At 39.4% G+C, this 19,947-nt stretch overlaps 2 protein-coding genes across 3 annotated transcripts in view; one reads left to right on the top strand and one right to left on the bottom strand.

Moving 5' to 3' along the window:
• Positions 1-13,518, top strand: part of LOC118413312 (SET and MYND domain-containing protein 5-like) — a 23,079-nt gene extending 9,561 nt beyond the window's left edge. Inside the window, exons 9-13 of the mRNA XM_035816619.1 lie at positions 3,768-3,874; positions 4,928-4,984; positions 5,590-5,684; positions 7,788-7,858; positions 10,505-13,518. Of these exons, the coding sequence (XP_035672512.1) occupies positions 3,768-3,874; positions 4,928-4,984; positions 5,590-5,684; positions 7,788-7,858; positions 10,505-10,622 (448 nt within the window). The 3' untranslated portion in view covers positions 10,623-13,518. The remainder of the gene's footprint in view (positions 1-3,767; positions 3,875-4,927; positions 4,985-5,589; positions 5,685-7,787; positions 7,859-10,504) is intronic.
• LOC118413313 (prokineticin receptor 2-like) overlaps positions 12,140-19,947 on the bottom strand; it is a 20,859-nt gene continuing 13,051 nt past the window's right edge. For both annotated transcript variants that reach the window (XM_035816620.1, XM_035816621.1), the window contains 2 exons: positions 19,197-19,311; positions 12,140-19,066 (listed from right to left, as the gene is read on the bottom strand). In XM_035816620.1, the coding sequence (XP_035672513.1) occupies positions 18,446-19,066; positions 19,197-19,311 (736 nt within the window). In that variant the 3' untranslated portion in view covers positions 12,140-18,445. The remainder of the gene's footprint in view (positions 19,067-19,196; positions 19,312-19,947) is intronic.

The following is a 19,947-nucleotide window of genomic DNA, read 5'->3' as shown; positions in this document are numbered from 1 at the left end:
CTTGTCTGCTGCCTTCGGGGTCACACTCCCTGGGGAAAACAACGGCGGTGATGCTTATGTTTTTTTTTTCTATGGCTGGTCTTCTACTCAAGAAACATTTGAAGACCAATATTTGTAGTGTTTTGTGAAGCTTTATTTCTTATGTGTATGACAGTTGTGTAGCTGTTTTGTACAGGTTGTATATTTAGGGACACGAGCCAGCAATACGCAGTAACAGGTGACCACAGTGATTTGGCGCTACCAACATTATTGTGAAAAGTCTGTCTTAAAAAAAAGGGAAGTGAAAGTATTTTTTTAATAGAAAAAAAAGCTGTTTGTTTGGGCTTGGTTTATTTACCTTTGTATTCATCATAGTAAGTGGCAACAAACACGGCATACTTATGCATAATAAGATCAGCAAAAAATCCGTGGCATCCTAGGGCAGGAAGCATCTTAGGGCGGCCCCCGTTAGGTCTTAGCTTAGATGGTCCTTGTTTCTTTTTAGCCATTGACTAGAGATTGGAAAGTGGCCACAGTAAACTATGTCTCATTTCATGATTATCATATTTTGTATGGTATCAACTTGTCAGAACATCTTACAATGGTTAATGTTGATGGACCTGACTGTCACAGACTAGGTCAGTAACTCATCCAGCAGTATCCAAGGTCACCTATCATGAGATTATCATGGTAGTGGTCTTGATGACACTTGCATAGCTTTTGTCCTTGGCTACACATACTTTAGGAAATAAAAGCCACTGTATATTTGAGTTGTAAGTACGTAGAGGGAAGTACATGTATTTTAATTCAGCTTTTACACACAAGTGCTTAGTTAATGGCACTTGGTTACTCTACACTTGGCTTGCCATCATCATCAGGTATCTACTTCGAACTACAGTGTCCTTAAAACACAGCATTGAAAGCTAGCACTTCACGTTCATGTTACAACATGTGTAAAAAAACTCTGCCAATATCCCTAAACATACAATTAACGGGGGCTGCCCTAAGATGTTACGTTTTTTTATGCACTGCGCATCACATGTTGCCAAAGAGTGGTCAAGTTTTGATCGATGAATTTTTAACACTTTCATCTAAAGACCATACTTGGATAAGGAATGCATCCATACTGTTCATGAACCCTTCACCCTCCGTGTTACAACGGGCAAACACCGAGGACGTTATCGTGAATATCACTTCTGATTTTGAGCTGCGTTAGACAGTGCGCCCTAACTTGGCACGCTTTTGTAATTTGCTCTCTTCGGAAGCTGGTGACCAATTTAGATAAACATACACCATGTAGATAAAAATTTTCTAATTTTATGATATATTAGCTTTCTTTTGACAGTAGAATTGTGATTGTGTGTGCTTCTTGTCTCCTGCGAGGAGGGCTGAATCTATCCCAATCCAGTTCGTGTTTCCATGGGAAATGGACGTTTGCTTGTCTGCCACCTGCGGGGCCACACTCCCTGGGGAAAACAATGGCGGCGGTGATGCGTATGTTGTTTTTTCTATGGCCGGTCTTCTACTCAACAAACATTTGAAGACCAATATTTGAAGTGTTTTGTGAAGCTTTATTTCTTATGTGTATGACAGTTGGCTGTTTTGTACAGGTTGTATATTTAGGGACACGAGCCACCAATACCTTGTAACAGGTGACCACAGTGATTCGGCGCTACCAACATTGTTGTGAAAATTCTGTCTTAAAAAAAAACCTGAAGTGAATATGTATTTTTTTAATGGAAAAAAACAGCTGTTTGGACTTGGTTTATTTAGTAAGTGGCAACAAACAGGGTGTACTTATGCATAATAAGATCAGCAAAAAACTCTATGCCATCTTAGGGCAGCATCTTAGGGCGGCCCCTGTTAAATCCAAGCAAAATCAAGACATCATGTTTCTATGGCTAAGGTGTTTGCAATGGCAGTGTTGCAATCATCATATAACTGTCATGTTACAAAAAAGCTACTTGTGTATGAAACTAAGGCTGAACTTAACATCGTACTTACATTGTGCTTGTAGGTATTTTGTAAGATTTATTTCTAGTGCTACTCTTTATGCATTCTGTAAAATTCATGTTGTCGTGAATTCTGTAAAATAATACCGATATACATTTTGTACTGAGAAACCTCGTCTGCAATCCATCCATAGCTGCTTCTTTATTCTGTTCAACCATGTAAGGACAAAATTGTGAAAACCTCATATGCACGATACGGAAAACATATTCTTCCTGTCTGAATGTCTTGTCTGTTTCCTGACTTACAGAATTGTTCTAAGAAAAGACCACAACATAAGTAAGGTGAAGCTGTCTTAATGCAATTTTCAAATCCGCCTCCTTTCAACTTACGTAGGTTGTATGTAAAAGGGGCTTAATTTGAAATCTGGACAGGTGTGCAGGTTAAGTAGTGTTTAGGAGATCAGGGCATCAGGCACAAGCAAATATTATGTATTGTCCAAGTCAGCATTCCCTAGATTGTCAAACTTGTAATTGATTCAAATGGTATCATGTTTCTATGCTGAACAATTAGTCAATGTTTCATCTCAGGGCTGCTCAAAATGTAGTTTGTCAATGATAGCCCAGCTCTAGAAGCAATGCACCATAATATAGGATAGCAATGTGTTAGTGTATTTACATTTGGGTTTCGATATGTAACCAAAACTTCTGACACAGTAGTTGTAGCATTTGAGTAGTCCAGGGGTTTGGATCAAGAAAGTTGTGATATTGAATTAGGCTGTCATGGAAGTTCACTGTGTTGGTAGTCATAGTGCTAGACTTTCTTCCAACACAAGGTCGTTATTGAATCCAAGCTGTGTCGCTAATCTAACATTCACACTACTGGAAAAGGTTGCAATTATTGGAATGGGATGTCCACTGTTCATTATACCTGTGAAAAAGAGAAAAATTTCCCCTACACAAAAACCTGTAAAAAATCTACATATTTAACATTTGTCCTCTCTGTAATGACCAGTACTTGAGTGGAAGAGTATCTCATCTATTCTCATATAACGTCCTTGATCTATTCATTGGTTTGAGATCACTTTCACTTTCAAAGTGAAAATGAAAGTGATTTTGATAACTTCTGACCTTCTTTTTACTTTCACATGACTTGCTGCTGCCACCTTACAAACAGAAAATTCAGGTCCAGGTACTGTCCAGGTCCGGAGGATCAGGTCCAGGTTTGGACCAGAACTTGGACCTAATTATCTGTGAACTTCTCATACTAAAAAAAATGATTCTGTTTGATGGAGTATCCGACATCCATTGGCATTTTAGAATCCTATCTTCATGTAAACAAACTGCCTCTGTCTTAGGCCAAATTTGACTGTAGAAACTTGGTACAAATGACTATCAAGTCTGCTATACTTAGCTCTTGTTATTTTCGTGCACATGTAAGGCCCCAAAACACTTGAACGGTATAATCATATGAACATTTACGAATCGGTCCAATATCCGGTCCACTGATCTTTTTCAGGTCTGTCTTTTCTGGACTGGTCCAACAAGAAAAAGATGGTTTTGTTCCAGTACCCATCTCTGGGACTGAGACTTTCTGAATTTTTATATATTCTTTAAAAGAAAAGATTTACGGCTTTTAGTGGAAAATGTTATGTGCAGGTGTTGGCAAACTGTCGCACCAAATCCTTAGTGTTTTAAAAAATTACCATCATTATCAGGCATTTGAATTTAGATTGTCTTTCCTTAAAAAAAGCCTATTCATTGCAGTGTCGATTGTTTTTATCATTGTCAACTTGATTTCTTAAGGCTAAATAAGAGTATTCTGTTGTACACGCACAGTTCCCTCAGTGTGTATGTGCACAACTGCGATGCACTGGAGCTTCCATCTCAGGACAGGGAAAAACTTGATGCATTCATCGATCAGCTCTACGTGGACATGGAACATGGTAGGGACAACACTGCTGCACTCCCAGATCCCTTCATTTGTCCATTAAGTTTGCATGCATGGTATAAAAGCCAACTTTGTGGGAAATGCATATGGCTGGCATGTCTAATAATAGTTGCAGATGGCAACAACATGAACAATAACGCAAATCCTGCTGGACCCAGAATTTTTTTGCAGTGAACAAAAGAAGATTCCACATGTGAGTAAGATAGACAACTAGAAGTGCAAACCAAAGTTAGTGGTAGTCTAGTCATGTCTGTTATTCTTCTGTTAATAAGTGTAAATAATAGTACTTGGCTGATGCATAATGTGTCTTGGTAATGCTAATAGGCTATTTTGTCATGATATCATATTATGTTAACCCTTAAACTGCCAGAGTTTCAGCCCTATAGAATGCTATCAGTGCCAGGGTTGGCCGCTGACCTCCAAAAAGAACCCCCCGAACAAGGCCGAAGTCCTTAACTTCTGAGGTTCGTGCGCTACATGCGCGCAAAGCTGCTACTTCGGGGGAATACGGTATCCCGGATATATCTGGATGCGGCACACAGGACATGTATATGTGTGCCGGATATATCCGGGTTTGGCAGTTTAAGGGTTTAAGGATGTCATATGAACTCGTTAGCGAGGAAGTGTGTGGTTATATTGAGACTGATACAGTTGCAGCATCACAAATATTTACTTTTTAATGGCACCCAATACATACAGATGAGCTTTTTGCTATTGCCTTTTTAGTGTCTTCAGCTGCATGTAAGGATTAGCCTAGTCCTAAAATAAGTGATCTGGCTTTGATTTGTTACTTCCACTACTTTTAAAAGCAGCTTAGATCCACCAACTAAAAGGGTTAATGCTGAACTCAAGTAGGGCAGATTTGAGAATACAATATTATGTTGGTGTTGATCTGAAAGATCTAATTCTAAAATCGGTAGCATACATCACATGTACATGCACTCAGTAGTGGATATGCAGCCAGGTACATTAATAGTATAGCAATGCACACCTAAAGTGTCATTGAAAACATTGATGTAACTCACACGTGTAAACTATCTTTTTTCAGAGTCAGGAAGTTTCCTGAATTGTGAGGGATCTGGACTTTACATTCTGCAGAGTTGCTGTGAGTAACTACATGCATGTTTGATAAACTTCTGGCAGACTTATCTGTCTGACTCCTGAATCTGTACCAGTTTAACCCAAAATTTACCTTTTAATGTGCTGATGGTTAAACAGGTATCTCACTACTAGTAGGCTGTGCCCTATTGCGATAACTGATTTTTGCTGTTAACGTGTTTTTAGCATTAAGATTACCATTTAAGTGATTTAATATAACTGAACTAATGTGACTATGTACAGACCAACTCTTGAATAGTCCACAAAGAATCATGCTGAATATGTGAACTGTGGAAGATGCTTCTCAAGGACAAAAATTATCTAACATGGCCTCATTTCTTTTATAAGACGTGTTTGATTATTTCATTACAATGAGCTTTGTACAGATTCTTCTTATCAAAATTTCACAAAGTCTTCTTTAGATGACAAAATTGTTTGATGGTAGTGGATCAATAGAAGTGGGTGGTCATTCTATGTTGTTATATAAATTTTTCAGCTTTGATGAGTGCTAAAATGATGGATCTCCATTCTCAAATGCAAATTGAGTTTCTTCAATTTTAAGATAAAGGCAATGGAGGTGTATGAACCCATTCTCATGTCTTGGGTTGCTAGGTAACCACAGCTGCGAGCCTACTGCTGAACCATCATTTGATGAAAGCAATTATGTACTCAGTATGAGAGCCCTTCGAGACATTACTGAGGGAGAGGTAAGTGTCAGTGGCCTGATGATAATGAGGCGTTACATAAGCAGGAAAATGTAAGAAATTTACTCAAAGAAATTGAATCAAAGAACTTGCATTTCTGAATATTCATGTTTGTAAATAGGTGCACTACTGGTGCACCCAACCTAACAATTGGCGACATGTTGCTAGTAGCTGCATGTCCAGACTTGCAGTTGAAATCTGTAAGTTGGTAGTAAACCATTTGATTTTACAGCATTTTGAACAAGTAATGCCAAAAGTTGTAACAATTTTTCAATGCTTTAATGTCACAAACATGCAGTATGCTGATGTATTGAAGTACAGTCAAACCTGCCTAAGCAGTCACCTCTTCAAGTGGATTACTTCTGGCCATAACACCCAGTTTTTCTCAGTCCCGAAAATTTTCGCATATACGCTAGCGTTAAGTGACCTTCCCAAGATGGTCACCTGTCCAACGTGCCAATGGCCATCATGTTAGATGTGGACCAGACGGGTCCCAATTCCTGTCCAAGACGGCCACCTAATTTTCCAATGGGCAGCCACATTGATTTTTTGATGATGCTTATTGAGAAATCTTTGTAAAACCAATATGCCTGATGTTGTGACGGCAATCGCACCGTAAATTTTGACCTTAACATGCTTTTAAAGCAGAGAAAAATAGCAGACATTCAGTCGACAACTTCTTAAACGTCTTGGCTGTGGATTTGTGTCCCGCAATGGGGGATATTTTGCAAAGAGTTGTCCAAAGAGACAAGTAGTTTTTATGTTTTGTCAACTTTGGTTTATTTGACATTTGCATTGATGTGTTTACATGAAATTCAGGATTCATACATGGCAGTCCAATCTAAACATATTCCTAACAAAAGGATGGAGATATGTGTAGCACAGAGCTGCCCGGAGTGGGCTATAATGATGCTGTGCACTGCCAATGATATGCCAATGAATTCGTTCCTTGACTGTAGACATTAGACAAACTTATATCTCATTCTAGTCACCTAGTGTTGAATACTTCTTTGTGTAATGTTATATAACACAGACCCTTTTTGCAGTTTTGCTGTTTCAAACTACACCATTTTTGTCCATGTAATGCATGTGAGAAATATTTGACATGATGTAAAAACACTGACTTGGAAACCATTTTAATGTATGCCATATTGTGAGCTGATTCTGAGTTCAAGCCGGTCCTGAATGGTCACTTTTGTTCAGTCCCCTGGGTGACAGTTTTGAGACTCTATGTACTGATGTAACACTACACTACACCATATTAACAAAGTAGTTCCACAGCTCCAATTCTGGATGAACAAAAAGTGCATGGTACCATGCACCTATCATTTTGAGCCCTAGCTGGTGTTGTAAATTCTTGTGTTAAAAGTAAAAGAATGATTCTCTATTTACATGTTAAATGACACATTGTGTGTGCATCAAATTGTCTTCCTCCTAGAAAACCGATATTCTTAACATGTTAATTGTCAATTTATTGTAATATTGTATAATTGAATGAGTTCTCTGAAGGCACATGTATGTGCATGTCTTGTCACAATTTTCTTCTTGCTCTGTTGGAGGCAAAACGTCTGCCTGTGAATCATGTTAAGGGCCTTACTGTGGGCGTTTTGATGGAATCAACTATTTTTGTCTTCATGCATGTTAAGAGTTGATAGTACTTGATCATGAGTTGCTCCTAATAAGGCTTTTTCTGCTTTTGTACAAACACAAATTGATGCTCCAAAACCAATGCAATCTCAGCTGTTGGCTATTGAAGATCAGACATCCTTTTGTCAATAACATCACCAACATGTCATTTCTGCTCTTAAGTACCAGTTGTCAGGTTGAAGACAAAAATAGGATAGAGATGTGGGTGTAAGTGATATTTTTTCCCTACGTATTTGTTTTGCTGTTGTGAATAAGTTATCTTGTAAATTGGTCCCCCATCAAGAAATGTGTTTTGAGAGCTCTCTACATCGTGATGAACCAGACAAATATTTGAATGTTTGGCCTTCTCTCTCGTACATTCATACATACTATTCACGAATGGCTTTATTATATATATGCCGATATCAAAACCTGTAAGGTAGAGCTCTCTGCTCAATGCTGATTTTTTTTTTTTTACAGGAGTTGTTCATCTGTTATTTGGATGAATGTGAGAGAACAAGGAGTAGGCACAGTAGACAGAAGTTATTAAGGTGAGTCATGTCTTCTCAGTAGTTTGACATTCATCATACAGTGAGACCTGTCCAACAGGACCACTGAGTTAATTGACCCATGAAAATGGGTCTGTGTGGACAGACAGGATTATTATCAGTACTTATTATCAGTGTCAAGGGGAAAATTATATAGAAGTTTTAAGCTTCACACCGGCCAGGTGGTTTCCACAGGTACAAGTTTAAGTTTTCCATAAAATGATATGATATATTAAGGAAATTATATACTGGTATCACTCAACAAGGGCTGGTGTATTGAGGAGCCTTGGGTGTTAGACCTCTAACGTGCATGGAACCTCTAACGTGCATGGAACCTCTAACGTGCATGGAACCTCTAACGTGTATGGAACCTCTAACGTGCATGGAACCTCTAACGTGCATGGAACCTCTAACGTGCATGGAACCTCTAACGTGCATGGAACCTCTAACGTGCATGGAACCTGTTAAGTGCATGGAACCTCTAATGTGCATGGAACCTCTAACGTGCATGGAACCTCTAACGTGCATGGAACCTCTGCGTATGGAACTTTCCGGCGCTTGGGACATAGCACCCCCCCAGCAACAAAACTTTTAGCTCCTGTAACTAAAACAACAGGAGCTAATTGACTCATTTGTGTTAGCTGTGTCTTAGCCTTGCCTTCCTTTGAAATGCAAAATTGTATTCAACCTGACTTTGCCTTACCTTTGTTCTCTTTGGAATCAAAATTGTCTTCAGTCTGAAATTGTCTTACAACGTTTCTGATTGGACATCTGAAATTGTCTTCATTCATAGCTAGAGTATAAAAGGCCTGTTTCTTCCAGATCACTTTAGTGTCACTGACAAAAAATGGTGGATTCCAGTTGAAACGTCTGACCGTTTCCAAAATCATATCCAGTTGCTTGAGTAACTGCTTTTTGGCATAGCTTAAACCTCTAATGTTATTCGCAAAAGAACCCAACACACATGTTGATATTAGTAGGCGCTGACCCTACAGGTTTTGCTGAATTCTTGTGGATATTTGATACAGGATCACGCCTTAGCTCCTGCTGCTGAATGACCAATTAGCTCAATCTGTTTAACTCATTATTTATTACTGGAAGTTTAAGATCCTTCAGTTGGCAGTCTTAATTGCACAGCTGCACTGTGAGGAAGTTGTGTAACTATAACCCTTCAGGTAGCATGTTTTCAGACCTTGGGTTCTGGTAATAAGTACATGGAAAGTGCACTTAACACTTAGGCTACATTAAGGTGATATCACAGTTCCACTTTGCATGATGGCAAAAGCATCTCTTCTGTAAGAGCTTAAGGTGCAATGAACCATTAGTGACATTACACAATTGCCAATACCAGGTCAACCGTGACCTCACTTGATTTTAAATTGCAGTTTGTAAATGTTTGATACTGTGTACTTTTATTATGATATTCATGATAAACATTTTGAATTGTGCTATATGTTTGATGAATTGGAAATGTAAATGTATACTGCACATTATAGATACAGATATAAGGTGTGCATATTGTTTATGATAACTTAACACGTGGGGTTGTGTGGTGCAATCGGTAGTGTTTTTAAAATGAAATTTCCAGAGCTTCTGGGTCCGTTGAGGTGCCACCGATCTTGTGCCCTTGCACATTTCACGACTTTCCTCACTTTACTCAGGTGAAAATGAGTACCTAGTTTCAATTAAGGCCATCCCTCAGATAGGACATTAAATGGAGGTCCCGTGTTTGAGGAGAGCCACACCTTGAGCACGTTAAAGAACCCACCGCACTTATCGAAAAAAATAGGGGTCTTTCCAGGTTCGGGTGTGAGTGGAGCAAATAAATCTGTCCGGATATGCAGCTTATACTGTTCAGTATAAACCTGGTGTGTTACTCCATAAGGTAGTTGTCGGGCATGCAAAATAAACAAACAAACAAACAAACACAGGGGTTTCCCAAATGGTTTAAGATTACAACTCCCTTAGCAATTACCCAGGTATGACAAACTTTCAAAATTATTCAGGAGAAACAGTTTGCCCTGTTCTGATATTGTCCTCTTGCAGAGGGCACTGAGCACATAGTACATTGTGTATTAATATTGTTTTCTTTCATCCAAGTACATTGTATAGTTATTCAGGCAACATGTTAGACTTTTTGCACACATTATACGCAAGTTACCAAAAATCGATGTCGCTACACCCTTGAAAATGATTCAGTTGTTTTCGGCAATATTTTGGTCGCCAAAACACAAGCCGATTTTACCGGGATTTCCCGCAAATTGTGAAAAATCAATGCTGATACACCCTTCAAAACAACACTATCATATTCCACAATATTTTGATCGTGTGCGGGCCGGATTCGTGGTGGTCGCGGTCACAGAAGACAAGTGGTCGCTTTGGCTACGTTGCTTAATACTTGTGTCTATGGGGGAAAAAATTGGGACCGGCCAAAAGCGGTCGTTACAGGCCGATGGTCGTTTTACGAACGTGGTCGCTTATACAAGTTTCACTGTAAATCACATGGATTTGCTCCGTCATGCCCTGATCTATGTTTGTGGACAGTATGGTCTAAATGTTTTGCAACAGTCTTGAGCTGATAAGCATCAATGAAAATAAAGCGCAGCTTAAATGTGCATATATTACCAAATGTTGTGTTCTCATTTTCAGGGAGAATTATCTCTTTTCCTGCACATGTGAGAAGTGCACCAGGGAGGCAGAAGACCCAGATGTCACATCCAGTGAAGAGGAAGAAGATGAAGGAGATGGAGAGAGTGATGAACAGTGACCGGTGCCGCCTATTTCCGGGCCATTCAGACTAGGAAAATCAATCATTGGAGTACACCTGCATTTGTTGGGGCTGTAAATTGGGACTGCACGATATAATAACTTGATTGACTGGTTCTGTTGAGAAATATTTCTAAAGCAAGATGAATATGAAAGAGGTTCATTTCCTAGCATTCTCTACTTTTATTTCCATTGAAGCTCTTTAAAAATAGTCAATTTTCCTGTCACAAATGATTTGTATTAGTACTTTTTATATGTGTACACTTGTCGTTTTATGCTCATAAAGATGATAGCCTCAACTATGATTCAATAAACATTGGACAAACTGTAGGATCCAAATTTACACATTAATGCATAATGCAATGTATTGTGTAACTAACACTAACAGCATATCACAAACATTCAGCCACGATCAGGAGATGTATGAACAGTACTGGTAGCTTAGGAGAAGGCTCAACTCTTGAATCAAATGCCAGTTTGTAATAGCCTGAAATAGTTGAAATGGATTTCTTAAGAGAGATGCTTACATGTATGTTCAAAATCCAGATTACTGCTGTTGGAGTGATTCTTAAGTATTATGCTCTTATGTTTTGAGAAGAAGGAAGGAAATTTTAACTGGTGCCTTTAGTGATGACAATGTGGACTACTTGTACAAATATGCTGTCACACGCAATCTAACATTGCATACAACTAAGATTTACAACTTTTCATGCAACCTGTCATTTAGGTTCAGGTAGAATTACAAGACTTTTGCATTTGAGGGGTAACATTATAATTTAATGTGACCTGAGTATTTGTAGGAGATGATATCTCTGTGTGATCTGCCCCATGTTGTATCCAGATCAGCAGAAGCTTTGTAAACGGAAATTTACACTCCATGGCTAAGGCCCTGTGATCTTTAGTCTGGTTTACAGAGTGGTAATCTCATGAGGTAGAAAGTCCTGATGTCAACAGTTGCTATGTTTGCCTCAGGTTTGTGAAACATTAGCATACCGTATGGTCTAGGCAGTTGTCTGCCCTCATGCTCTAATGGGTATAACCTTTACATAATCCTGGGCTCTTCCAGTTTTAGATGTTTGCCCATTCTCCCAGTTTCATAGAGCTTTGCTCCGAATCAAGCACCAAAGACGAGGATTAGGTTTCAAATGGCTTCATGTGAATTTCGTGAAAGTTTGTGATACTGTTGACGATGGGTTGGCGGAAACGGCTGCCCGGTCGGTTGGCAGAAACGGCTGCCCGGTCCGGAGGTTGGTTTTGGGGTTTTTGAGTGTACCAAATGTAAACAACATGGCTTGCTGTCACAACAGTGATTTAGGTGCATTTCTCGTGTAGGCTGATCCTATGTTGAACAGTAGCACTAATATCGTAAACATTACCGTAATTACCGTAATAACAGTGTAATTGCGATCTTATACACGTTTATGGTAAACACCAGATTTTGGTGATGCCAGCTCATTAGCGCTTAAGGTCGATAATGAGCCGCGTGTCCTTTACTGTAAGAACTGATTAGCACCTTGATTTTTTTTTTTTCGAAAATGTTATCCCCAACACTAGTTTTATACTTTGAAATAAGAAAACTGTAGGTTGGATTGATTGGATTGTGTAATTCATCGGAGGTTTTCGGCGCACATAACATTGTAGGTCATTGACCCGAAATATGCAGAGTGTGTAGACATGTGGATATGTGTGAAGCTCTTCTAATAGGGGACAGTAGTAAACTTTATCATTACTTGCTCTTCGGAGTAGCTTTAAACAAATAAGATGTGGGCATTGATCAGAGTATGAGTCATTCGTGTTGAAGATTAATTGCTAATTAAAAAATTTTCTTGAGCTGACCGCGTCCACGTTGTTTATTGCGGTGTTATTTGGGCTCTAGCCGCCCTGACGATCTGAGACTGGATGGGATTCTGCTGACTCTTGGTGCTTCGGCCACGAACACATTTTGTTAAATCCTTAGTTAAATCTTTATTATCTGCGGGTTTCTTCATTTCCGACATGTGAGAAAATAGTATCGTGATCAAAGAATTGCAGTTTCAGGCTGTTTGATTAATAATCAACTATGTTCTCATTAATATTCCGTCTACACGGTATTCAAAAGACGAATATTCTTAATATTACCGACCGCTCTCCATGTGATATGGCCCGTAAATACGGCCGTAATTACGATCAGATTTACAACATGTACATGATTACCCTTGTCGTAATTTAGATACAGAATACTACCAGCCGTTTTCCAACCAAAACCCCGTCCAAAATTTCGACACGGTTTTTGTATACATTTATTCTACGATGAGTGTATGTTTAATATTGAGATCACAATACTTTCGGCTGTAAGAAGGCGCAGCCGCACTAGATACCTTACTCTGCTGTATGCAATACTCGAAACCCCCAAAACCATCCTCCGGACCGGGCAGGGGTTTCCGCTGACCGACCGGGCAGCCGTTTCCGCCAACCCTGTTGACGATGTGATAACAATGCAAAATTGTTAAGTTTTTTTTTTTTCATTTTTTAAAAGTGAAATTTACTTCTGTTTGCCCTTGGGCACAGGAGGGTTGGAATTTTGGACACATAGTGGATGATATATGCTGAGAGGACAATTTCTTCACGTTTTATCAAGAAACATCTGATTTTAACAGTTGTGACGTCTTGCACTTAGAACATGAGAATATAGCAAATATGTGAAACTTACTACTTACTTCGAATCAACCATATGGCAAACCTATCACTGTAACATGTGGGAGATTCTCTGCAAACTTGTTGCTGTTTTGTTTAACCAGACAGAAATGAAGATTACAATTTGACCATTTTGTCGGGTAAGGGGGACCTGTCTGAAAACAGGTAAAAAAATAGCTGAATGTACCTTCCCTACCTTAAACAAATAAAGTGAACGTGAAGTCCAAGGCTTTGTCATCATATACACGTGTGCTGCAAAGCATTTAATTCCCATGAAACAATGTACAGTGTGTGTCACTTCAAACTGCAGTTAAGCACATAACATCAGCGACATTAGTTGGCTACTGTCCAGTGGACTGCAAGCCTCCTCCATTGCCCCTGTTTCAGTACATAGCAACAAAGACCAGTCTTATTCAAAACTTAAGAACAGATATTAGAAAAATCACTTTCCAGGTTTCGTCCAGAGCAGTTACGTAGTCTTAATAAATTGCCTAAATATCAATCAACATTATGGCACAGTATTAAATGATATCTAATCCTCAAAACATCCAGCTGTATTGGACATTATACAATGTGGTTACAAGCCACAAGCAAACTATGAGAGTATTTATCTCTGTTTCACTCTCCAACATTCTCCAGAAATTGCAATCTAAGAGAGTGGCATACCTGTAGATGTGATATGCATATTAATGAGTTGCATAATTACAGAGGAAATCACTCAACCAGACCCACAAATGTAACGATGCCAGGAATAGAGCGCTTAAATTCCAATCAAAATGAAAGTCACCAAAGTAGTTTGTGTTGCACAAGCACAGTAAAACTGGTAATGAAATCCCACTAATCCATGTACCCGATATGCACCTGTTGGTACAGTCATCAGTTATCCATGAAAGGACATAACAGATCCAGACACAGTATTGTTTCCTTTGGTAAGCTGATAAAATCAGCAATCACATGGGAAATATGATTTCCAACCTGACACAATGCACAGAACATTATATTTATTCAATGCAACGTTTATCCATAGTAATGCAAGAATTAAAGATATTTCCTAACACATTTGAAACAGAAAACAGTCACATGTACATGTACATCTACCTATAGTTTGATTTTGTACAACGTAAGAAAACCATTTCTTATATAGACACCAATCAAAATCCACCAGCAGTAGAATACTTTAATGAATTCTGTTTTTTTTTTACAATCTACAATAAAAGCCCATATAATGTTATATATGTGCAAAGAAGTATAAACTCAAATACATACATTTGTACAATAATGATCACTCAAATCCTCAGGACTGCTACAAACGCTTCAGGTTAACTTATTGTAAAGGCAACAAGCCTGGTGGAGGAAGGAATTACTGGTTTTCTTGTAATTCTCAACTGTCCCTGACAAATATGCACTTCTTAGCTATTTTTCATGACAATGTTCTGTTTTTGCTGGCACTCTCGGAAATAAACTTTCATAAGTTGAAGGAGCAGCACAATTGTCTTTAGACCATTAGATAAATAAATGTTGCCCTTCGCATCGATAAAGAACTTCAAGATGAAAATTAGGTTATGTTTTACATGTTGTCCGTTTGACCCTTTGATCGGTACAGGGTGAAAAGCATAAATTAGACACTGTTTATCTACTATCATATTTCGATACCACATAGCACTAATTAAAGGATGTATTAAAAGAGCAACTTGTGAAGCCATTTTTCAGTGTTACAATTTCGCAAACATGGTAATACTTTTCATCTTAAATGAGGTCGAACATTCATGTCCCGTGACGGGCTGGTGTACTGATGAGACTACAGAAATGTGTTGACAAAAAAGAAACCTGCAACACATTGAAAGGGACAGGGTCGTCTGATGCGTGAGATTGGTTTGAGTGGAAAGAAAATTGAAAGCAATTAAATTCTGCTGGGTCAGACCAATTACTTCATTTTCAGTACATTTACAGCCCGGCGCTCGTGAAACTTTGTCTTGCAAATTTCCATACCATGGTTAATACAGTGGAATAAAAGAATTTCTTTTTGGTCAACACCCTGGAATGACATGAGTTTGAAATTCAACCTGGCTTGTTGAAAATGTCAGATGTCCAAAAATGCAATATTGCACCTGGAGAATAAATAACTAGTGTATAGTTTTACATTAACTCATTGAAAAGATCAAATAAACAACTTTAGAAATTCTACAAATACATAACATTATATACAATCACTCTGTGATGAAGTTGAAGCAAATAAATGAATAACATTGAATAATATTCTAAGACTGATATTCTAACCAAAATTGCTTAATGTTACCTTAAACCATGGCTTTTTACAGGTCAATCTCTTTTATCCATGCTGATAGCAAATAGCTATGGTATATGGCAGTTTCTGTGAGTTCAAAAATATTAAAGAAGTAACTCACTGTTTAGGCCTCAGGTTTGTGAAACATTAGCATAGTCTGGTCTAGGCAGTCTCCTGCTCTAATGGGTACAGTCCTGGGGTCTTCCAGCTTTAAATTCCTACCCATTCTCCCAGTTTGACAGAGCTTTATTTGCTCTGTATCAAATAATATAATAGTTTGTTGATATTCAGCAACTCGCAGCCCTGGAGCTGAATTGTGCTCCAAAGGGGAGGATTAGATTTCAAATGGCTTCATCTGAATTTAGTGAAAGTTCAGTGATACTGTTAATGACGTGAAAACAATGCCATATGATATTTGATGCTTGAAAGGGTTGGAATTTTCGACCCCCGATACTGCCCAAGGACAGATGCCAGAGAGAGCCCTGATATGGTCACTATTACATGTATGGTTAACCCGCATGAACACCTGACACACTTGTTTGCCTTCACGAGACTTTCGGAAAGTGTTACCAAGGACTGCCATTGTTGACTTCTACATGTACGTATCATTTTATATTGTTTCTTTGATACAGTGAACTTTTGTATTTCGTTCCTTTCATACATGAACATCTCAAAGGATCGGTCCATTTTTGAAGGTCTGTGGATGTATTAATGATTTGTCATAGAAATGCTCATCCTTTTCTGTTTAATAATTTTAATGCTGGCACTAGTGTCACTGCATTACTGATAAAAGCCTTGTTAGTTGCGTTACCAGGTTCATTGCTTTAATTCCTCAAGTCAAACCTATTGTCTCTAAAATTGAAAATATGGGTATCCTCTTTTTTATCTGCCTTGTTTTTTTCTCCCGCACCCATTCAATTTAGAGTCTGCAGAGAATGTTATCCATATAAAATACTAGCGGTGACCTTAATAGTTTGTTAAGATTTCCTGAAAGCAAACGTACTACCGGGCTAATAGCTAATTCTTACTTAAAAGATGGGTGAGTTGTAATTGATTCGGTTTGAAGTAATTTTTTGGCGCAGGGAGGTGTTCAGAATTGGCCAGTCTTGCAGTTTTATTATGCCAAAGCATGTACGTATAGCATCTCCAGAAAGATACGTTCCTGTGATGATTTTAAATCAAGTTCAACATAAGCCAATTTCATGTTGATTACATTATAACTTATTCCTGTTGACGATTTTCAATATAAAGACCACGAAATGTCCATTCATCAGACCAACACTTGGACAGGCACACTTGCTGTGAACTGAATTACTCCTCCTGCAGGGGAAATGGTGAGTAAGTCTTTTATCATTGTTCGACATCATCGGCCAAAAGAGCCCTTTTTTATACTCTCCAAGCAGAGGTTCGGCTTAACATGAAGATAACGGTACAAAGTAGAAAGCCAGAGAAAAACGCCTAAAACACGCCGAAAACATTTGCTTTGTGAATAGCCTTTTGAGACTTTCCTTGCTGGTACAGTCATGCTAGAACTGGTCTCCTTGATAAAGATTAAATCTCCGAATGAGCCCTTGCGAATATTTCTGGTGCCATCTCCAGCTGTGTATATGTACAGCTGTATATGATAAAACTAACTACCTATCATGACAGTGCGATGCAACAGCCGATCCTCGAGGGGATCGACTGTCAGAAAACAGGTACCAGAAGAAGGGAGCGATCTCTCCCTTCAACTTCTATGTGGAGAACACACCCAGCCACTACTGGATGTTTCCAAGTACAATGCGACAGGCCATCGTCTCAGCCTGATTGAACCGCAGTTATACTGTTAAACCAGTCTGCCAATTCGGCAGTTTCTGCCACGGTTACACAGACTATAGTTATTATCAACCTAGATTCTCATTATCAAAATGTCCATCCGATCGGGTAAGCATGATAAAAGGAGCCTGCATTGATCTCTGAAGATCATACCAGGTTGTATACGATTACTGTAAATTCACAAAAATCTAAAACGCACTTTTTCATTCCCATGCTGTACAGTGTGAACGACGCTGTGCTTTTGAATTAGTACATGGATAACGGAGTGACAGCTACTCCACAAGATTACACCGTCAAAAGTTTGGCACTGTCCACTTCTTTACCTACTGTCTGAAGAGAGAACCATTTATCGGTTTGTAAAGGTGCAACCGTCAATAATGCCATATTTGGACTGTCTTGCCGTGTTTTTTCTACGACAAGAGCCACTATTTCTTGAAAGCCGCCACACAGCCGTGTTGTAGCGAAAATTGGCATGTGGACTACGTTACACGGCATATCTGTGAAGAATGTACAATCTGATATAGACAGTATTTTACATCATGATAGTTTATGTGAATATATACATTATTTACCTTAAACTGCCGTCGACATCGTACCAAAAAAGCAACCAGCCCTTGTTTGAAGTTATTAGGCACCAATGTGATGATTGTCTAATCGTCGTTGTCAAGCATACGTGCAGCTTAGTTTTTCATCTTTTCACCTTTTTGACTCACTTTTCAAAATTTGATAAGTATGCGCTAGGATATCATTTGTACTCTTTGAAGAGCGCGCGTCAGTCATCTGATCGAATGAATAGGCTAAAGAACCTATGGTTGTTGACCCAAGACTCTAAGCTACTCATCAACCTTATAGGCAAAGATGAGACGCTGGGGTAAATAATTTTTTGATTGATAGATGTGGGACGGTACAATGCCGAAGGTCTATTCGATTAATCGATGAGTTGGTCCTGAATTATGTATTTAGAGAGTTAAATAACTGTCAACAGGCAACTTTTGTGGCTGAACATTGGTCCCAATTCCATTCACATTCACAGAAAATGTTCCTAACCCTGATTACACTGTTGTTTCTCGCTCTCTGTACATCTCCACCGGGCGTGTCATGCTCGTGTTCGGTCGGGGAGCAGGCAGGATGACCGGCAGAGTAACCGGACGGTTGCAAGCTCGGAAGGAGGAGCTGCCCGACACGTTTACGTTCAAGCTGTTGTAGATGACAGATTCGGTCACCATCAGCTTGATATACTTACGTATCTTGGCGTTGAGGGCCACGTAGAGCACGGTGTTGACGACGTTGTTGCCCATGGCGAGCGCCTCCACTGCGTAGAAGATCGCGGTGTTGAGCTTCTCCTTCAGGAGGAGGGGAGACAGGTCACGTGCCAAGGTGTAGCCCTGGTACGGCCCCCAGCACAGGACGAAGAGCGAGGAGAGGATGACCAGGGTGACCGTCTTGCGGCGCGATCTGGCCAGGGTCTGCTGCTGACGCTCGTTGGTGTTGCCCGGGCAGGAGCGGCGGTGGACCTTGAGCCACAGGGTGAGATGGCAGTACGTCATGGTGATGATGGGGACCAGGTACTCGATGATGAACATCATGACGTAGTAGGCCTGGTAGTACTTGGTGGAGCGGACTGACCAAGCCTGGCCACAGAACACCGTGCTGTTCCGATGATTCATCATTGTCTGCAAAAAGCAGAAGGAAACAACCGCTTGGAAATTGTACTGGACTTCTAGAGCATAGCGATAACGATACTAAAACACAAAAAGGCAGAATTTGAATAATATGCATCAATGGGTTGTAATCAATGCTAACCTTGGAGTTTACAGCGGATGGAAGGGCGAATATCATGGACGTCAGCCAGACAGGGATGATCATCACCCAAGCCCGGCGCCGCTGCTGCATGGGGCGGTGGACGACAATGTAGTACCTGTGGGGGGAAGGTACAAGAGTAAATATCATGTTGTACACGTTGAGATACCACAAATATGACATTTCTACTACAATTACAAAGCCCACATATGACTACTAAGACTGACATTTATGTTCTCTTCTGACTGTTATTTTTCATTTGCAAATCAACTTTGTAACAAACACTGCCCGACCAGCGACACATTGATATGCAAATTCCACTTTTCCTACTTTGATTTTAAGTTGATCCACTGCCTGAATGTGTTACTATTGTTATTATTATTACCATTATCATATTAAGTCATCTTGAGTTATTTGTATTGTAAACAGTCGACACCTGACGTTTAGTTATTTAAGTTTGACCTGTGATTTCAATTTTGATTCAGTTGTTGTGATTTTGTGTTATTTTATGTTGGGGTCTCCCGGCCCCCCAGGAGGTATTGAAAAACGCCAGTAGGCGATGTATTTCCTGGATAAATAAAAAAACTGAAACATATTGTGCAAAACTCATTTGCCACCGTCTGCAAAGAAGTCAACCCCAACAACGATAATGGATCATACAGCAGAGAAGACACGTTGTGCTATGTTCAAGCTAACGGGCGTTATTATTTTGTCAATTGCAATAAAGTTTACTCATCATTGTTACTCCATAGTG

This window comes from Branchiostoma floridae, chromosome 4 (genome assembly GCF_000003815.2).
Source record: "Branchiostoma floridae strain S238N-H82 chromosome 4, Bfl_VNyyK, whole genome shotgun sequence".
Taxonomy (NCBI): domain Eukaryota; kingdom Metazoa; phylum Chordata; class Leptocardii; order Amphioxiformes; family Branchiostomatidae; genus Branchiostoma; species Branchiostoma floridae.
Note: the sequence above shows the minus strand (reverse complement) of the source record. Positions and strands in the feature narration are given on the sequence as shown.